The sequence below is a fragment of the Triturus cristatus genome, chromosome 7 (assembly GCF_964204655.1).
Source record: "Triturus cristatus chromosome 7, aTriCri1.1, whole genome shotgun sequence".
Classification (NCBI taxonomy): Eukaryota; Metazoa; Chordata; class Amphibia; order Caudata; family Salamandridae; genus Triturus; species Triturus cristatus.
In genome coordinates this window covers 751,287,118-751,307,142 of record NC_140590.1, presented here as the reverse complement: position 1 = coordinate 751,307,142, position 20,025 = coordinate 751,287,118, and the positions used below count along the sequence as shown (strand labels likewise).

At 52.3% G+C, this 20,025-nt stretch overlaps 1 protein-coding gene across 2 annotated transcripts in view; it reads right to left on the bottom strand.

Annotated features, from left to right (window-relative positions):
• The window catches only part of DNAH17 (dynein axonemal heavy chain 17), a 14,992,541-nt gene that overhangs the window by 6,312,143 nt on the left and 8,660,373 nt on the right, over window positions 1–20,025 (bottom strand). For both annotated transcript variants that reach the window (XM_085617470.1, XM_085617471.1), the window contains one exon: window positions 11,739–11,830. In XM_085617470.1, the coding sequence (XP_085473596.1) occupies window positions 11,739–11,830 (92 nt within the window). The remainder of the gene's footprint in view (window positions 1–11,738; window positions 11,831–20,025) is intronic.

Below are 20,025 nucleotides of genomic sequence, written 5' to 3'. Positions count from 1 at the left end.
TTAGGTGCGCCATGTTGCAGGGATTATGCTTATGCACAGAACTATGCGCAGGAACCCAGGCCCTCAGTGAATTGTGGTGTACCAAAAACTCACCTCAGAACCCAGAACCCCTTATCAGGCCAGCATCAGTGTCCCATTCGTTATGCGAGGTTTAGCTCGGCGGTCCCAATGTATAGACAACCCAGAACAAGCGACTTAGTATATTTCTCAGGAATGGTGGGAATCGGAAATACCTTTTCGTAATTATTCTCGTACCAGTCCACAACAGAATAAACAGAGACACTGTAAAAGTTTAAAGAGTTTATTTTATAAACCTCGTGTCCTAAGATGCAGCAGTTTGGCTAACATAAGCAGACAAACAATTAAAATCAAAACCATCAGCATAGTTACAATACCATAGAAAATGAAAGGAGTAATCATACTAAAATGACAGTGGATCTAAGCCACCTTCCTTTTTCTAACACACTAATGAACAAGTTACTAACCTTCGGTAACGATGTATCTGTAAGAAACATTAGTTAGTTAGATTCCTCACCTTAGAATATCCCCAGGCGTCAGACTGGATCCGGAAGATTTTTCGTCAGCAATACCCCTTGCGCGTCGCTAGGCGTCGTCTGCGGCTCCGCGTCCGTCGTCGGCGTCGTGCGCCGGGATGACGTCGTCGGAGTACTTAGACGCCGCCCTCGCGCGCTGACGTCAGTTCTTGTACATAGCCTTCCGCGCCAGGAACGCAGAGCCATGCAAAGACCGACACTGGTGCCAAAAATAAAATCTAGGGGCCTGAAAGGACAACCTTAACCCTAGATGTCAGTTCGCAGAACGGGGAGGATGGGAGGGTCGGTGAGGAATCTAACTAACTAATGTTTCTTACAGATACATCGTTACCGAAGGTTAGTAACTTGTTCATCTGAAAGAAACACGTTAGTTAGATTCCTCACCTTAGAATAGATACCCAAGCAATACCATCCCCGGTGGTGGGTCTGCGAACCAAGATCACACCAGAAAGTCCTGGAGGACAGAACGGCCAAAGAAGCCATCCCTCCGGACTTGGCTGTCAAGGCAATAATGCCTGGCAAACGTGTGTAGAGAAGCCCACGTCGCCGCCTGACAGATGTCCTGCAAAGGGACTCCCCGTCCCAAGGCAGTAGTAGCCGCCGTGGCCCGAGTAGAATGGGCGCGCAGCCCAACAGGAGGGTCCTTTTTAGCCAAGGAATAGCAGATTTTTATACACAAAACGACCCACCGAGAGATGGTTCGTTTGTGCACAGCTTTCCCCTTCTTAGCGCCCACGTACCCAACAAAAAGCTGGTCGTCCACCCGGAACTGTTTTGTGCGGTCCAGATAAAAGGAGAGCGCACGTTTTGGGTCCAGACGGTGGAGCCTCTCTTCCTCTTTGGAAGGATGCGGAGGCGGAAAGAAGGTGGGCAAGGTGACAGACTGCCCAAGGTGAAAAGGAGTCACCACTTTAGGAAGAAAGGAGGGACGAGGCCGAAGGACAACCTTGTCCGGATGAACAGATAGGAAAGGAGGCTTTGAAGATAAAGCCTGGAGCTCACTCACCCGTCTAGCCGAGGTGATGGCTACCAGAAAAGCAGTCTTTAGAGTTAGAAGACGAAGAGGGCAATTGTGAAGAGGCTCGAAGGGAGCGCACATCAGGAAGGTCAATACCAGATTCAAGTCCCACTGAGGCATTACAAAAGGGACAGGAGGGAACGTGTGTGTAATGCCTTTGAGAAAGCGTGTAACCACAGGGGACTTGAAAAGAGAAGGCTGATCAGGAAGCCGCAAGAAGGCGGAGATGGCAGCAAGATAACCTTTCAGGGTGCCCAGGGCAGAGCCCTGCCGGGCCAGAGAAAGAAGGAAGAGGAGAACCTCAGAAAGAGGGGCGGAAAGGGGATCCACAGCCTTTGCTGTGCACCATGCCACAAATTTGTTCCACCGGCAGGCGTATACCGACTTTGTGGAGGGACGCCTGGCTGCCAGAATGATATCACAGACTTCAGGAGGCAAGTCAAATGGCATCAACTGCCGCCGCTCAATCTCCACGCATGGAGGTGGAGGCTGGACAGGTTCGGGTGGAGGACCGTCCCCTGCTGCTGCGACAGAAGATCCTCCCGAAGGGGCAGACGTATCGGGGGATCGGTCAACAGACTGAGTAGCTCGGGATACCAGTATCTTCGTGCCCAATCCGGAGCCACCAAGATGACTTGGGCCCGGTCGCGCCTGATCTTCTTCAGCACTCTGGGCAGAAGTGGTATAGGCGGAAAGGCGTACAACAGACCGCAACTCCACTCGTGACGAAAAGCGTCGCCGAGCGAGTGCCGCCTTGGAAATTCCAACGCGCAGAACTGCTGACATTGCGCGTTCTCTTCGGTGGCGAATAGATCTAACCAAGGCTCTCCCCACTGCTGAAAGAGGCCTTGCACCACTTCGGAGTTCAGACGCCATTCGTGATCCATCATGCACCGGCGGCTGAGTTCGTCTGCTCTGGCGTTCAGAGAGCCCGCCAGATGTTGAACCACCAGGGTGACGCCCTGGTGTTCCAGCCATGTCCAGAGGCGCAGAGCCTCCTGACAAAGGGTCCACGACCCCACCCCGCCCTGTTTGTTGCAGTACCACATGGCGGTGGTGTTGTCCGTGAACACCTGCACGACACTTCCCCTGACAGAGGGAAGGAAGGCTTTCAGTGCAAGCCGGATCGCTCTCAACTCCAACAGGTTGATGTGGAGACGAGACTCCGCCGGAGACCAGAGGCCTCTGATCTCCGCCTCTCCCATATGGCCACCCCAACCCAGGAGGGACGCATCCGTCACTACGACATGCTCCGGTTGGGGAAGGGAGAGGCTCTTGCCCTTGACCCACTCGCGGTCCGTGAGCCACCACTGCAACTGCTGTGCAGTGCCCTCCGAGATCAAGACATGGTCGGACAGGTTGCCGTGATGCTGGGCCCACTGAAACTTCAGGTCCCACTGCAGAGCCCGCATGCGCCGCCTGGCGTGATGCACTAGTAGGATGCAGGAGGCCATCAGCCCCAGAAGCCGCAACACTAGCCTGACCGAAACCCGGGATAGAGGCCGAAAGATGGGAATCAGGGCCTGTATATCCCGGACCCGCTGTTCCGGTGGATGGACCCGGAACTGCGCCGAATCGAGAACCGCTCCGATGAAGAGGAGCTTCTGAGAGGGACTCAAGTGTGACTTCGGCACGTTGATGGAAAACCCCAGCAAATGCAGGAGATCCGCCGTAGTCTGGAGGTGGGAGACGACTGCCTGGGGCGAGCCCGCCTTCAACAACCAGTCGTCGAGATAGGGGAAGACTGGGACCCCTGATCTGCGCAGATGAGCTGCGACCACCGCCATCACTTTCGTGAACACCCGAGGGGCACTGGTGAGGCCGAAGGGGAGCACGGTAAACTGAAAGTGCTCTTGGCCCACCGTGAACCGCAGGTAACGCCGGTGGGCCGGCAGGACGGGGATATGGAAATATGCGTCCTGCAAGTCCAACGCTACCATCCAGTCTCCAGGGTCTAGGGCAGCTAAAACCTGAGCCAACGTTAGCATCTTGAACCTTTCCTTTCGGAGGAAGGCAATGACGTTCCGGAGGTCCAAGATAGGGCGCAGGCCCCCCTTGCCCTTCTTGGGAACCAGAAAGTAGTGGGAATAACAACCACGACCTACTTCTGGACTCGGAACGCGCTCGACGGCCCCCTTGGCCAGGAGAGCCGAAACTTCCTCGCGGAGAAGATCCAAATGATCCCCCGAGATACGGTGGTGCTGTGGTGGCATGGCTGGAGGGGTCGTCTCGAAGGGGAGGGAGTAGCCCCTTCGGACGATTTGCAGCACCCACCTGTCCGATGTTATGGACCGCCAGTGGAGCAGGTGATGGCGAACTCTGCCGCCCACTGGCGTGGTATGGGCCTGAAAGCTCGGACTAGGAAGGCTTTGAGGCGGATGCTGCCGGGGTGGATGTGGGCTGACCACGTCGGCCTCCATTTCCGCCACGGCGGAAGCCACGTCCGCGACCGCGCGCAGGTTGGTTCTGCGGCTGGTGGCTCTGCGGACGTGAGGAGGCGCCCCTTCCTTGGCCACGAAAGGGGCGAAAAGCGGAGGTGTGCGCCCGCGGAGCCGAGAGGCCCAAGGACTTGGCCGTAGCCCGGGAGTCCTTAAAGCGGTTCAGCGCACTGTCCGCCTTCTCACCAAACAGGCGAGTGCCATCAAAGGGCATGTCCATGAGGGTGTTCTGGACATCCCCGGAAAAGGACGTGGACCGCATCCAGGCGTGGCGGCGGAGCGCCACCGTGGTGGAAATCGCCCGACCTAGCGAGTCCGTGGTGTCAAGCCCACATCTTATGGCGTGCCGTGCTGCATCCCTCCCATCGGCCAGAGCCTGGGAAAGACGCTTCCGGACCTCCTCCGGACACAGGGGCAGCACGTCCTCCACCGTATCCCACAGAGAATGGGAATAACGGTCCAAGAGACAGGCGGTATTTAAAGACCGCAGGCCCAAACTAAGGGACGAGAACAGTTTCTTGCCAAACTGCTCGAGTCTCTTGGAATCCCGGTCCGGCGGAGCGGTCGGGAAGGAGGATTGGGAAGTAGAGGCCTGGATAACCAGACTCTCGGGGGTGGGGTGTTGGGACAGGAAGCTGGGGTCGCCCGGAGCAGGGCGGTGGCGCCTGGCAACGTTCCTATCCACAGGAGGAACTGTGGAGGGCTTGGACCAGGTGCCCTGCAGAACGTCAGTGAGGGCCTCGTTAAACGGCAGCAGAGGCTCAGTGGAGCTTGCTGAGGTTTGAAGCACCTCAGTGAGGATGTTGGTCCTCACAGCCACGGCAGGCAACTCGAGCCCAAGGGCCTCAGCCGCCTTGCGCAGCACCACAGAAAATGCTGCACCCTCCTCCGAAGCCACGGTCGGAGGAGAAGTGAATCCAGCGTCTGGTGAGGTGTCCAGCCCGCTGGCCTCCCCCAGTTCATCTGCCCAGTCCTGAGAAAGCTGTGACTGAACAGCCAGAGGGTCCTCGAACCCCTCCCAGTCGCCCCCTTCTTCCGATTCCTGATAAACAGGAGGAATGATCGGAACCGGACTGTAGAGATGGTAGGTCTCTAGCGGCGTCGGATGCGGCGTCGGCGGACGCCGTGCCGGCGTCGGGTCCGGATGAGGGCTAAACTGGGGCGTCGGCGTCACAGGCGTCGGCGTCGGCGGCGCCGGTGACGGCGTCGGTGGTTCAGGCGTCGGCGCCGGTGGAGGAGTGACAAGGTCAACCGGCGTCGACTGGGGCCCAGGCATGGGCCCCGCGGGGACCTGCGGCGTCGAGACCGGAGTCGTCGACGGCGCCGGGGCCGGAGCCGCCGGCACGCGAGGTCGCCCAGTCGAGCCCGCGGGGCCCGAAGGCGCGCCAGCGGGCGTCGACGGCGGGGCCAGGCTCCTCATGGCCGAGAGGAAGGCACTGATCTCCGCCGGCGCCGCGTCAGCCCCAGGGACCGGAAGGTATGGGGGCGGACGCGGCACCTGCGGCTCCGCCGGAGCCGCGGGGGTGGAACCACTTGGACCCTCGGCCGAGTCGCGCGACCGGCGAGGGGAGTCCGAAGAGCGATGTCGCCTCTTGGACTTCTTTGAGTGTTTGGACTTACCCGACGACTTGGAGCCCGACGATCGATGGTGGCGTCGGCTAGGGCTCCGCGAGCGATCCTTGGACCTCCTCCTGGACCGGGATCGCGCACGACGCGGAGCCGAGTGGCGAAGCTCGAGAAGCTTGCGGGACCGCTCCCGCCTAGCCTTCGAAGTCAGGGCCTGACAGTCGTTGCACGACTCCGCGTCGTGGTCGAGGCCTAAGCAATAGAGGCACCGGCGGTGGTGATCGGTCACCGACATCAGTCGATGACAGTCTTCACAAGCCTTGAACCCAGGCATCCTACCGGCACCAGATGTCGACAGACAGGGATCAAAAATGATCAAAAAGATTTAGTCAAAAAAGACTAAAAGGGGTAGCTCTCCCGGATCTGCGCTTACTGGCGCGGAAAAAAGAAGAACTGACGTCAGCGCGCGAGGGCGGCGTCTAAGTACTCCGACGACGTCATCCCGGCGCACGACGCCGACGACGGACGCGGAGCCGCAGACGACGCCTAGCGACGCGCAAGGGGTATTGCTGACGAAAAATCTTCCGGATCCAGTCTGACGCCTGGGGATATTCTAAGGTGAGGAATCTAACTAACGTGTTTCTTTCAGATAGTATTATTAGACTAATAAAAGGTCTCTAGGCTTGAATGGGGAACCCCCTACCGTAAAGATCAGCTCAGTGAGTTCACATCACAGGATCAGCTATGCTCTGCTCCTAGGAACGCTCTTCTTCCGAATGTAATGAAAACATGTAACACTGAAATATTAAAAGCACCCGACTTTCAGGTATTTGCAGCTGCGTGCGTGTTATGGCTAAACTAGTGGGCCGATCAACCTGAACTCAACAACATGCACCGTCTAGCGACCCAGACTGTTTCTTTACACTGTGTTCAGACCAAGGTCGCTGCTCACTGTTTGGGATGTTAACAACAGACAGTTCTCATGTGAAGCAAAGTCGAGTAAGCATTTCTCACTTTAATAACATGTGACTACAGTGTCGTGTGCAAAAGCAGCAAAAGCGGCAAGATGGCTTTCTAACATCTAACGCGGTTGTGCTAACTTAGCATTGTACATATGTAGATAACGATCTTCGCTACAGTAGCACCTACCTACCCTAATGAAAACTAATTTCGAAAGATTAGAGAAAGGGTTTTGATAGACCCTCAACTGCCAGTCCAAAAAGTTCAGTGGAACTTATTACTCACAAAAGGTATTTTATATGTACATAATGCTAGCAAAGGTTTTTCATCTAACCACACCTAGATTAGATGGTAAAACAGCGTAGGCTTAAATCCCAACCGCTGTACACCAATGTAGGAGGATGGCTTAGTATATGATGTTCACTTATTTAAGTGAAGCACCTTGCACTAATCCAGGCAACACGTATGGTTATTTTAGTGGTCTTAGAAACAATAGAAAGCTCCCTAAGTGGTATCTTTAGAGAGTAGCCTGCAGGCTTATCCAGAAGGAGTTTTAAGCAGCTTGTTTTACTCGATCTAATCATGTAAGAACTACCCAGTATACATATAAAAATATGTCTACTAATTACACAGCACTCACTAACACATTGATATATCTCCCACCCGGAGACATAATTACAAATACACAATAATACTTCAATTGCAGTAGGTAGGTAAGCAAAAAATACAGTTGTCTCTAAAAGTGGAATGCCAAATGTGATCTAAGTCGGGCTTGAACCAGGAGACTTAGAGGAGCTGGGGACACAAGGAACCACCTAAGGTAAGTACCCAGGGACCCCACAGAGGCGGTGTGCAGACTGGAAACAAGGCTGCGTACTCAATAGAAGTCAACTGGAAGGTCACGGTTGAAGTTTGAAGAAGAAGGACCCTTCCCAGTGGACCCTGAAGACACCCTGTGAGAGACAAAAGGTTGGAGAGTCACCACACTCGTGAATACCCTAGGTACCAGAATACCTACACCAGGGAAGCCGGGAACACAGGTGCGAAGTGCTGTCGGAAACCACCGTAGACCCCAATGGTTGATTTGAGAAAAGATGAACTGGCAAAGACTGTGCAAGAGTCTAATGGAATCCAAGGGAGAACCTGGAAGCAGAGAGGACAAAGTCTATGTCACTCTGAGGTGACCAAGAGGCACAGAAGAGCAATGCCCATCGATGTCGAAGGTTCAGAAGTTATGACGGTGAGCTTGTTGCTGAAGCTGTGAGGACCAGGCAATGCTGAGGAAGATCAGGAGACGTGCACAAACTGTTCCACGTCGGTAGTCGAGAACCAGGGGGTCAGTTTCCGGCTGGAGCACCAACAAGCCTTTGTAGCGGTAACAGGCATGGAAAGTAATTTAGAAGCAACGTTGAGACCAGCAAGGTCAAAGGGACTCACCACAAGCAGGAGAGTCAGAGCGGGCCCCACACAAGCAGGGGAGCCCACTGGAGCAGAAGAAGACCCGCAAGGGGACACACAGGTTAAAGGCACAGGAGTCGCAAGAGGACCTCGAGCAGCTCACTAAAGATGAAGGCCCACTGTACAGAGGATGTTGTGAGGATGCTGATCTTGCCAGGAAGAGATGCTGGGGGCTGGAGCTTCTTGTAGCCCAAAGATCTCTGGAGTGCAGAGATAACAAGTCTTGGCAACAGCAAGTCGATGCGGTGCAGAGGGGTGTTAGGTCCCAGCGGTTCTGAAGAGGTATACTGGTCTCAAAATTGCAGAGAGGACAGGTTAAGCCTCGAGGGAGGTGCAGAACCACTACCTGTGTTGCTGAGCTTTTCGAAGTCCATGGGATGTCAGGAGTAGCAGACCGGTCAGCTTTGTTGCGGTGCCTGCAGATGTGGGGAAGTGACTCCTTCACTCCAAAGGAGATTACTTCGGGTGTTCTTGATGCCCACAGGTCTGTTGAAGAGCCTAGATGAAGTACAGACACAGACGACAAAGAAGACTTGCACAACAGCGCGATCAGGAGCTGCAGTAGTCTTCCATGATGCAAGGAGGGAACCAAATGTGCCCCTCAAAGCAGTTTGGGGGCACTGGCAAGTGCCCCCACCCCAGCCCAATACATGAAGTCCTGTCTGGGAGGTGGTCACACTAAATTGCTGGCAGACCCAGGAAGACTGTTACCAGAAGTACTAGTGGCTTCCTGTGAGTCCCCGAGTGCATGGAATCATAACTCCAACACCCGTAAAGGTGTTGGGGTATTATTGCAACAGCCACTACATAGTTAGCCATCACATAATGACGGATGGCCACTATATGTATTAAAATAGCTGGCACCACTTACAAAGCCTGGAGAATCAACTCCAGGGTTTGTAGGGGTGTCCTGCTCATGCAGGGGGACCCACACACTTATAACCCGGCACCCTGTCTTCAGGATTGAAAGGCTTGACTTAGGGGTGACATATACATTTTAAGTGTAGTCACCTCAGATATAAGAAAACCTATGTCTGTCAAAAGTGATGCTTGATCCAGCTTACACAGGCTGCAATGGCAGGCCTGTAGTCACACTTTGAGTGGTCTCTCATGGGTGGCACAACACATGCTCCAGCCCATGGGAGACCGCTGGTGTACCTACGCCCTGTGTACCTCAGTACCATATAGGGACTTATAATGGTACATCAGTAGTCAATTGTGGAGGTACAGAAGTACTTATCATAGTCAATTTAGTGAGGAAACTGGGGTCCTGAAAAGCAGACTGCCAGTCAGACCAGTCAAAAAAACACACTGACACCAGCAAAACATCACATTTAGAAAATTAAAAGGGTCGACCCCTGGAGCCGGGAAAGATGGCTACTCCTGCTACTGTCGAGGTGGTGGAGGTGGTGGAGGTGGAGCAGGAGTAGGAACTGGAGCTACCTCCGGCTCCGGATCAGGAAATCCAGACTAAGTCGGAGGCTTCCTCGGACTCGACAGCGATACCGTAAGGGCTACTGGGGATGGGGCCGGAGTCACCTCAACTCTATCCTCATGCGACCTCGGGCATGTAGACAGTGATCTTGGAGACTCCTACCTCGAAGATCGATGCCTGTAACCATTATACCACTTCTTCTTGTGTTTTCTCTTTGAGGAATAGAGAGACAGCAACTCCAAACTACGAGGAGACTTCCTCTTTTCTCCTTTCTTGCCTTGGCCATGAAGAGCTTCGCCTCTCTCTCCTTCAAGGATTTGATGTTCATCTTCTGACATGATGAACAGGCATTGATGTTGGTGTCCAAACTAAGGCACCAAAGTCATTCTTCATGAGGATCAGTGATCGACATCTGACCCTCACATTGCTTGCAGGGTTTGAACCCATACTTCTTGAAGGAGGCATTTTTTCTGCAACAACGTTGCAATTTCCTGGAAAAAACGTTGCAAGACTCCTACACTATGGAGAGTCTAGGAAAATACTGTTATGCGTCAAAGGCGCAGTAAAACGGGAACGGACATTAGCACGCTGACTACCACTTCTTATGGCTCCGATGATGTCAGGCGGAGTCATATGCGGAGCCGTGGAATTATGCATCCCGTTCGACGTGGGCGAGTTGAAAATAAAGGTTTCGTGGAGATGCTGGCACAATGGGAAATTGAAAAGGTGAGGAAGACACAAGTAGATGTATCCATCAGAAAGCACTCATTACCATAGTACCCCCTGGGACTGAAGGGAAGGGAACTTCTTGGTCTGTGGATGTACTCCTTGTGAAACGGCAACATGTTGTAACCAGTAAAGAAGTCAGCCAATGGTTAAAGTGGGCAGACACACTGACTGACAAAACCACAGACCAATGAATGAAGTCTGGCTGAAGTGTCATTCGTTTGCCAAGCCTCTTCCCTTTGAGAAAGAAAAAAGGAAGGAAAGAAAGAAAGAAAGAAGGAAGGGGAAAGAAAGAGAAAGGAAAAAATAAAGAAAGAAAAGAAGAAAGAAAGAAATTTTGCAAAGAAGGAAAGAAAAAGAAAAAGAGGAAGGACAAAAGGCAAAAAGAATAAAAGAAAAAAGGCAAGAATGGCAGCAAAAAACAGAAACAAAAGTATAAATAAAATTAGGACATAAAGACGAACAAAAGAAAGAAACAAACAAAGAAACAAAGAATGAATAACTTAGTACAGTACACTTTCAAACAGACACAATCCGGCATATTGTGAAATAGCAGTGGTCAGATGAACACAAAGCACCACAAAGCAATGTACGCCATCATTGGAAGGAGACAGGAGCTGATAACGCTAGAATGCGCATTGGTTACATCAAAAGAGTCCTTCTATAACATTAGGCTCTAAACAAAGAGGCAACACTATAGTAATTATAAAGTTTTAAAAAAGCACTGGCACTGAAGGGAACGATCTTGTGTGCAGATGTGCTCATTATGAAAGAGCAAAATGCAGTCACTCAAAGTGATGTTAACCAGTGACTTAAGTAGGTTGGACCATTTCCCCATGCTGTATGCTGTAGCCTGCGGAAGCAAAATGCCAGAACAGACCAATGGGTGGATGATGAGAGCTGACTGAAAGTCCCGTTAATTAACTATATTATTCATATAATATTATAAAATCAAAAAGCCTCGCCAACCCAATCAATTGTGAATAAACATTAGCAATTTATTGATGATCAATATGGAAAAAATTATCTTTTTAAAGAAAGAAGCATGCAAAACGTAGCTGGAAAATATGATAAGAAAATATTTAAGACTCACGATTCTTTATACGCTTATGAATTCAAGATCCCTTTGGTAATCTGTGAGTTGTTTGCAGTATTGTGGGTCTTTAGGCTGATTACTACATGCTTTTGGGTAGAAGAGGCTTTCAGGTGTAAATTTCTTTACTTTTGAGAGAGACTGGTATCTTGTAATTGCGAGCCAATTTACTGCATGGATTTTGTCGCATTTGTTAAATATTACATTACGTGTTTCCCACATGTAGTAAAATGCAACACTGGTATTAACCATGTGATGTTTCTTACATTTGGTATATACTGCAAGTGGATGTCAGCTGTTAATTGAGCAGAGTCCCTCAGATGTACACTGCTTACCTATCCCAGCGGGAATGACAATACCACATGACTCAGAATCGACCTATGGTGCATGAATTTAATATTACACTCTGGTGAGTGCTTTAATTTAGTGAAAACATAATACGCGTATTAAAGAGTGCAGCTTAACAGTAATAAGATGAATTAATTAATACCTGGAAAATGTTTGCTAGATCTCTTAGGTTAAACACGTAGTGAAATTTTATTGCTGTTGGAAGAAAAGTTGTTGTAATCTTTTGGTGGAGAGCTGTAAAAGGAAAAAATATATTACTGTTTCAATCTGAAAAACATCATCAATTGGCTACACAAGTCTGGTGTACCATGTCTATGTTTTAATTTCTATATCACAAGTAGGGTAGAGCTTTAAAGATCAGATGTCCAACGTATGCACTGTATTAATCCAAGATTGAGGTAGATGGAAAGTATTTTACAAATCAGATTGACTGAGCGACACTAGTCAGTGGCACAGCATATGTATCTCTGAGCCACAAGTATTACACATAGGTCACTGACCCCAAATCCAATAGCATCGGTCAACAGTGTAAATTCTAAGAAAATAGCTAAATACATAATGAACAAGTTACTTACCTTCGGTAACGTTGTATCTGTAAGAAACATTAGTTAGTTAGATTCCTCACCTTAGAATATCCCCAGGCGTCAGGCTGGATCCGGAAAGATTTTCGTCAGCAATACCCTTGCACGTCGCTAGGCGTCGTCTGCGGCTCCGTGTCCGTCGCCGTGAGCTGGGATGACGTCGTCGGAGTACTTAGACGCCGCCCTCGCACGCTGACGTCAGTTCTTGTACATAGCTTTCCGCGCCAGGAACGCAGAGCCATGCAAGAGACCGACACTGGTGCCAAAAAATTATAGGGCCCTGAAAGGGATGGCCTCAACCCTAGATACGGTTCGCAGAACGGGGAGGATGGGTGGGTCGGTGAGGAATCTAACTAACTAATGTTTCTTACAGATACATCGTTACCGAAGGTAAGTAACTTGTTCATCTGAAAGAAACACGTGAGTTAGATTCCTCACCTTAGAATAGATACCCCAGCAATACCAACCCCGGTGGTGGGTCTGCGAACCAAGATCACACCAGAAAGTCCTGGAGAACAGAACGGCCAAAGAAGCCGTCTCTCCGGACTTGGCTGTCTAGGCAATAATGCTTAGAAAATGTGTGCAGTGAGGCCCACGTTGCCGCCTGACAGATGTCCTGCAAGGGGATTCCCCGTCTCAGTGCAGTGGAAGCCGCTGTGGCCCGAGTAGAATGGGCCCTGAGCCCTACAGGACGTTCCGTTTTAGCTAAGGAGTAACATGCCTTGATACACAAAGCGACCCACCAAGAGATGGTTTGTTTGTGCACCGCTCGTCCCTTCTTAGCGCCCACGTAACCTACAAAGAGTTGGTCGTAGCCCGGAACTGCTTGGTTCGATCCAAATAGAAGGACAGCGCCCGTTTTGGGTCCAGTCGGTGGAGCCTCTCTTCCTCTTTCGAGGGATGCAGAGGCGGAAAGAAGGTGGGCAACGTTACAGACTGCCCGATGTGAAAGGCAGTCACCACCTTAGGAAGGAAAGAAGGACGAGTCCTGAGAACAACTTTGTCCGGATGGACAGAAAGGAAAGGAGGCTTAGAAGAGAGAGCCTGGAGCTCACTCACCCTTCTAGCAGAGGTGATGGCCACCAGGAAAGCAGTCTTAAGCGTCAAAAGACGAAGAGGACAATTATGAAGTGGCTCAAAGGGAGCGCACATCAGAAACGTCAATACCAGATTCAAATCCCACTGAGGCATTACGAAAGGGACAGAAGGAAACATGTGAGTAATGCCCTTGAAGAAGCGAGAAACAACAGGGGATTTGAAAAGAGAAGGCTGATCAGGAAGCCGTAAGAAAGCAGAGATAGCTGAAAGATAACATTTTAGAGTGCCCAGAGCAGAGCCCTGCTGGGACATGGAAAAAAGAAAGAGGAGAACTTCAGAAAGAGGTTCGGAAAGGGGATCCACAGCCTTTGCTGTGCACCATGCCACATATTTGTTCCGCCTGCAGGCGTATACCGATTTTGTGGAGGGACGCCTGGCTGCCAGAATAACATCACAGACTTCAGGAGACAAGTCAAATGGCATCAATCTGTCGCCGCTCAATCTCCACGCATGGAGGTGGAGGCTGGACAGGTTCGGGTGGAGGACCATCCCCTGCTGCTGCGACAGAGGGTCCTCCTGAAGAGGCAGTCGAATCGGAGGATCAATTGACAGACTGAGTAGCTCGGGATACCAGTACCTTCTTGCCCTATCCGGAGCCACCAAGATGACTTGGGCCCGGTCGCGCCTGATCTTCTTCAGCACTCTGGGCAGAAGTGGTATAGGCGGAAAGGCGTACAACAGACCGCAGCTCCACTCACGACAAAAGGCGTCCCTGAGCGAGTGCCGCCTTGGAAACTCCAACACGCAGAACTGCGGACATTGCGCGTTCTCTTCGGTGGCGAATAGATCTAACCAAGGCTCTCCCCACTGCCGAAAGAGGCCTTGCGCCACGTCAGAGGTCAGACGCCATTCGTGAGGCGCAGAGCATCCTGACAAAGGGTCCACGATCCCACCCCACCCTGTTTGTTGCAATACCACATGGAGGTGGTGTTGTCCGTGAACACCTGCACTACACTTCCCCGGACAGAGGGAAGGAATGCCTTCAGTGCAAGTGGGATCGCTCGCAGCTCCAAAAGGTTGATTTGGAGCCGAGACTCCGCCGGAGACCAGAGTCCTCTGCTCTCCGCCTCTCCCATGTGCCCCCCCCATCCCCGGAGGGACGCATCCGTTATCTCTATGTGCTCCGGTTGGGGTAGGGAGAGGGATCTGCCGCTGACCCAATCGCGGTCCGTAAGCCACCACTGCAACTGTTTTGCAGTGCCCTCGAAGATCAAGACATGGTCGGACAGGTTGCCACGATGCTGGGCCCACTGAAACTTCAGGTCTGTCTGCAGAGCCCGCATCCACCACCTGGCACGATGTACCAGCAGGATGCAGGAGGCCATCAGACCCAGAAGCCACAGCACCAACCTGACCGAAACCCGGGATAAAGGCCGAAAGGTGGGAATCAGGACCTGAATATCCCGGACCCGCTGTTCCGGAGGATAAGCCCGGAACTGCTCAGAGTCCAGAACTGCTCCAATGAAGAGGAGCTTCTGGGAGGGACTCAGATTCGACTTTGATGGAGAACCCCAGCGAATGCAGGAGGTCGGCCGTAGTCTAGAGGTGGGAGACGACTGCCTGGGGCGAGCCCGCCTTCAACAACCAGTCATCGAGATAGGGGAAGACCGGAACCCCCAATCTGCGCAGATGAGCTGCGACCCCCTCCATCACTTTCGTGAACACCCGAGGGGCACTGGTGTGACCGAAGGGGAGCACGGTAACCTGAAAATGCTCCTGGCCCACCGTGAACCGCAGGTAACGCCGGTGGGCCGGCAGGACGGGGATGTGAAAATAAGCGTCCTGCAAGTCCAACACTACCATCCAGTCTCCAGGGTCTAGGGCAGCCAGAACCTGAGCTAAGGTGAGCATCTTGAACCCCTCCTTCCGGAGGAGGGGTTTGACGCTCCTGAGGTCCAAGATAGTGTGCAGGCCCCCTTTGCCCTTCTTGGGAACCAGAAAGTAGTGGGAATAACAACCACGAAGTACTTCTGGACCTGGAACGCGCTCGATGGCCCCTTTGGCCAAGAGGGCCATAACTTCCTCCTGCAGAAGATTCAAGTGATCCCCCGACATGCGGTGGTACTGCGGTGTCATGGCTGGAGGGGTCACCTCGAAGGGGACGATTTGCAGCACCCACCTGTCCGATGTGATGGAGTGCCAGTGGAGCAGGTGATGGCGAACTCTGCCTCCCACTGGCGTGGAATGGGCCTGAAAGCACAGACTAGGAGGGCTTTGAGGCGGATGCTGCCACGGCAGAATCCGCGACCGCGTGGAGGTTGGATCTGCGGCCTGTGGCTAGGCGGACGTTTGGGGGCGCCCCTTCCTTGGCCACGAAAGGGGCAAAAAGCGGAAGTTTGCGGGCGCGGAACCGAGAGGCCCAAGGACCTGGCCGTAGCCCGGGAGATCTTAAAGCGCACCAGCGCACTATCCGCCTTGTCGCCAAAGAGGTGACTGCCATCAAAGGGCATATCCGTGATGGTGCTCTGGACATCCCCTGAGAAAGACGTGGACCGCAGCCAGGCGTGGCGGCAGAGCGCCACTGTGATCGACATCGCCCTGCCAACTTCTCACACTGCCCGTCGGCAAGAGCCTGGGCGAGCCGTGTCCGGGCCTCCTCCGGGCACTGGGGCAGCACATCCTCCACCGTATCCCACAGCGAGTGAGTGTAACGGTCCAAGAGGCAAGCGGTGTTAAGAGACCGCAGTCCCAAGCTAAGGGAGGAGAACAGCTTCTTACCGAACTGTTCAAGTCTCTTGGATTCCCGATCCGGGAGAGCGGATGGGAAGGAGGTCTGGGAAGTAGAGGCCTGGATAACCAGGCTGTCGGGTGTGGGGTGTTGGGACAGAAAACTGGGGTCGCCCTGTGCAGGACGTTGGCGCTGGGCCACGTTCTGGTCCACAGGAGGTACTGTGGAGGGCTTGGACCAGGTGCCCTTCAGAACGTCCCCTAGTGCTTCATTAAACTGCAGCAGAGGCTCCGAGGAGCTTGCTGACGGTTGAAGCACTTCAGTGAGGATGTTAGTCCTCACGGCCACAGCAGGTAGCTCCAGCCCAAGGGCCTCGGCCGCCTTGCGCAGCACCACAGAAAATGCAGCACCTTCCTCCGAAGCCACGGTCGGAGGAGAGATGAAGCCAGTGTCAGGGGAGGTGTCAAGACCACTGGCATCCCCCAGCTCATCTGCCCAGTCCTGTGATAACCGGCCCTGCCGGGCCAGAGGGTCCTCGGACCCCTCCCAGTCGTCACCGTCATCCGATTCCTGGTAGACAGGTACAATGATCGGAGCCGGGCGAAAGATGAAATTGCCACCCATTGGCGTCGGATGCGGCGCCGGGCGGCGCCGCTCCGACGCCGGGCTTGGACCGGGACTGAACCGGGGAACGGCATCGTCCGAAGGCGGCGCTGGAGGTGGTACTGGAGGCGACGCCGGCAGAGGGGTCGTGAGGTCGACCGGCGTCGTCTGGGATCCAGGCCTGGATCTCACGGGGATCTGCGGCATCGGGACCGGAGTCGACGACAGCGCAGGGGCCGGAGCCGCCGGCTCACTAGGACTCCTAGTCAAGCCCGCGGGGCCCGCGGCGTCGACGGCGGAGCCAGGCCTCTCATGGCCGAGAGGAAGGCACTGATCTCCGTCGGAGTCGCGTCGGTCCAGGGACCAGCGGGTATGGGGACGGACGCGACTCCTGCGACGGAGCCGCGTGGGTGGTACCACCCGAACCCTTCTCCGAGTCGCGTGACCGGCGAGGGGAGCCCGAAGAGCCATGTCGCCTCTTGGACTTCTTACTATGCTTCGACTTACCCGAAGACTTGGAACCAGATGAGTGGTGGTGATGACTGCGGCTCCGCAACCGGTCCCTCGACCTCCTCCGCGACCGGGACCATGAACGGCGCGGAGCCGACTGCCGGAACTCCAGGAGCTTGCGGGACCGCTCCCGCCTAGCTTTCAAAGTCAGGACCCGGCAGTCGAGGCACGACTCGGAATCGTGGTCGGTTCCAGGCAGTAAAGACACCGGCGATGGTGGTCCGTCACCGACATCAGTCGGTGACAGGAATCACAGGTTTTAAAACCAGACATCCTACCAGCACCAGAGTCGAGTCGACAAAAGAGACCAAAAGAGTCAAAAAGTTTAGTCAAAAAATGACTAAAAGGGTATGCTCTTCCCGGATCGGCGCTGTCTGGCGCGGAAAAAAGAAGAACAGATGTCAGCGCGCGAGGGCGGCGTCGAAGTACTCCGACGACGCCATCCCGGCGCTCGACGCCGACGACGGATGCGGAGCCGCAGACGACGCCTAGCGACGCGCAAGGGTATTGCTGAAATTGATCCACTTTTTAATCCAAATCATTCAAGGATCTTATGTACTGGAAGGGCTAAGAATAAGTTGCTTACCTTCAGTAACGGCTTATCCGGTATAGACTCTACCTAGCCAGAGATTCCTTACCTTAGAATTATCTCTAGGTGTCAAACCGGATTTGGAATTTTTTTCGTGAGCAGTACACCTGCATGGCGGTAGGTGAGGTTGTTTGGTCCGCTGTGGAGTTGTCAGCGCCTGAAGAGATGTGAGCAGTGCCTATATAGACGCCACCCCAGAGGGCTGAGGTCAGTTTCTTTTTGCGACTTTCCCTGCCAAAGCACGGAGCCACGAAAAACACTGACCACTGGTGTGTAGAACTATGGCCCTGTAAAGGGGAACAGTCAATAACTTTAAAATCCGTTCACAAAGTGGGGAGAATTGGTGGGTCATTAAGGAATATGCAGCTAGATAAAGTCTCTAGCAGACAAGGCATTACCGAAGGAATATAACTTCTTCATCTGATAGGGACTTCTAGCCGCACATTCCTTACCTTAGAGTAGATACACAAACAATACCTTCCCAGAGGTGGGTCTTCAAACATAATTTAAACCAAAAAGTCCTGCAGGACTGAACAGGTAAAGTGCCCATCCCAACTGACCCAACTGTTCAGGCAGTAGAATTTGGTGAACATGTGCAGTGAGGCCCACGTTGCTACCTGACAGATGTTCAGGTCCGAAACTCTGCGTGCTAACGCAGTGGTCGCAACCTTTGCTCTAGTGGAATAAGCACCCAAACCATCTTAGGGCTGCTTCCTGGCAAGTGCGTACCAGACCATAATGCATAGTACAATCCATCGGGAGATGGTTTATTTCTGAACAGCCTTCCTTTTCTTCTGTTTTTATGGAAAGAGTTGATGCTGATATGGAGAACAATACATTAATTTATAAGAATGAAATTGCGTCTTTATTAACGGCATTGCCCGTTGTGAGCTTCACATTAACCCCGAAGAACAGGTTACTTACCTTCGGTAACAATGTATCTGGTAGAGACACAGTCTAGCCACAGATTCCTTAACTTAGATATCCCAGGGCATCAGACTGGATCCGGAAACCCTTTTCTCCAGCAGTACCTCTGCGCGCCGGGGTACGGCATCGCCCGGCTGCATCCTGACGTCGTCCACAGAAGTGAAGTCAATGGAGCCATGTAGGAATCCCCCCCCCAAACACGCTGATGTCAGTTTTCTATAAAAACTGTGAGAGTATGGGAACAGTGTGCCAAAAAAGAACAAAAATCGTAGAAACAACTGTGGTAAATAAATTAATTACCAGGTCTGAATTTCTATAAATTATCAATATAAATGAAATAATGAACTGAGGAGTCCGTGGTGATAGAGTAAAAAATGGGCCTTTATTCCATAACCCGGGTTAAGGGAGAGCAAACCCCATCACCATGCAAGGATCAGGAGTGGTCTGGAGCTTTATTCACAGAGTACAATATATATACATTTTCTGCACACACTCTGAGTGGACCCCTCCTTTACATAGTAAAAAAAACACAGTGCAGGACATCCTTCGTTGTCAGAAGAGAGATGATCGTCACGCCACATTCCTGTACAAGGACGGAAAGTAACCTTATCTTAAACAAACGTATATGGTTTATGTTGCCTTGACAGCTTCCTGAGCCTGAACGAGGTCACAGGGACCCTTATCTGTATGCTGCGAGTCTAGGATCAGTTCCTGTCTCCTTTTAGCTCGGAGGCCCATTCATTATCTTCCCAGGGCTTAGTGACCTGATTACACTCGGGCCTCGCCAGGGGAAAGGAATGTGTACGTTAAAGAAATGTGGATGGGCTCACAGGCTCACAGGGGCAGGCTGGACAGAATGTCGGTAAATATACTTGAATGGATGCTAAATATATAAATGCTGTATAGATCTGCCTTTTAGGGATGTAGCTGACTGAATGAACTAGATGCAGCTTGAAATCCGTGAACTGGCTAACCCTGAGCAAGCTGAAATGAATTCTAAAATGGAGGCTGTACCTAAAATGGATGCCATATAGGATTGTTTTTCAGAACAGAAAGAATAGGGAAGTGCGCGCGGGGACAGAACCGGGAAGTGGTCTTTGTCTTATTTTATTTTCCTCACAACAATGGCAAGAAATCATAGAATGATCAAAAACATCGCCATGTTGATGAAATGAATGGAATGACAAACGAAGAACAGTTTGCAATCACAGGATGGAACTGTATGAAAGACAGTCTGTAACCACAGGATGTAAACAAGACTGGAATGACATGACTCATGGCAAGTGACCAGAAGTGTGCAACAACAAAGAATGTTCACCACACTCCTATAATGACCTATGGACTGTAGCACAGTCAATAGATCCCCAACCCAATCGACAGCAGCACAGACAAGGAAACCCCAAAGTAATGGGGAGAAACAGACAAGAGCGGAGGGAGGGTAGGATAACATGGG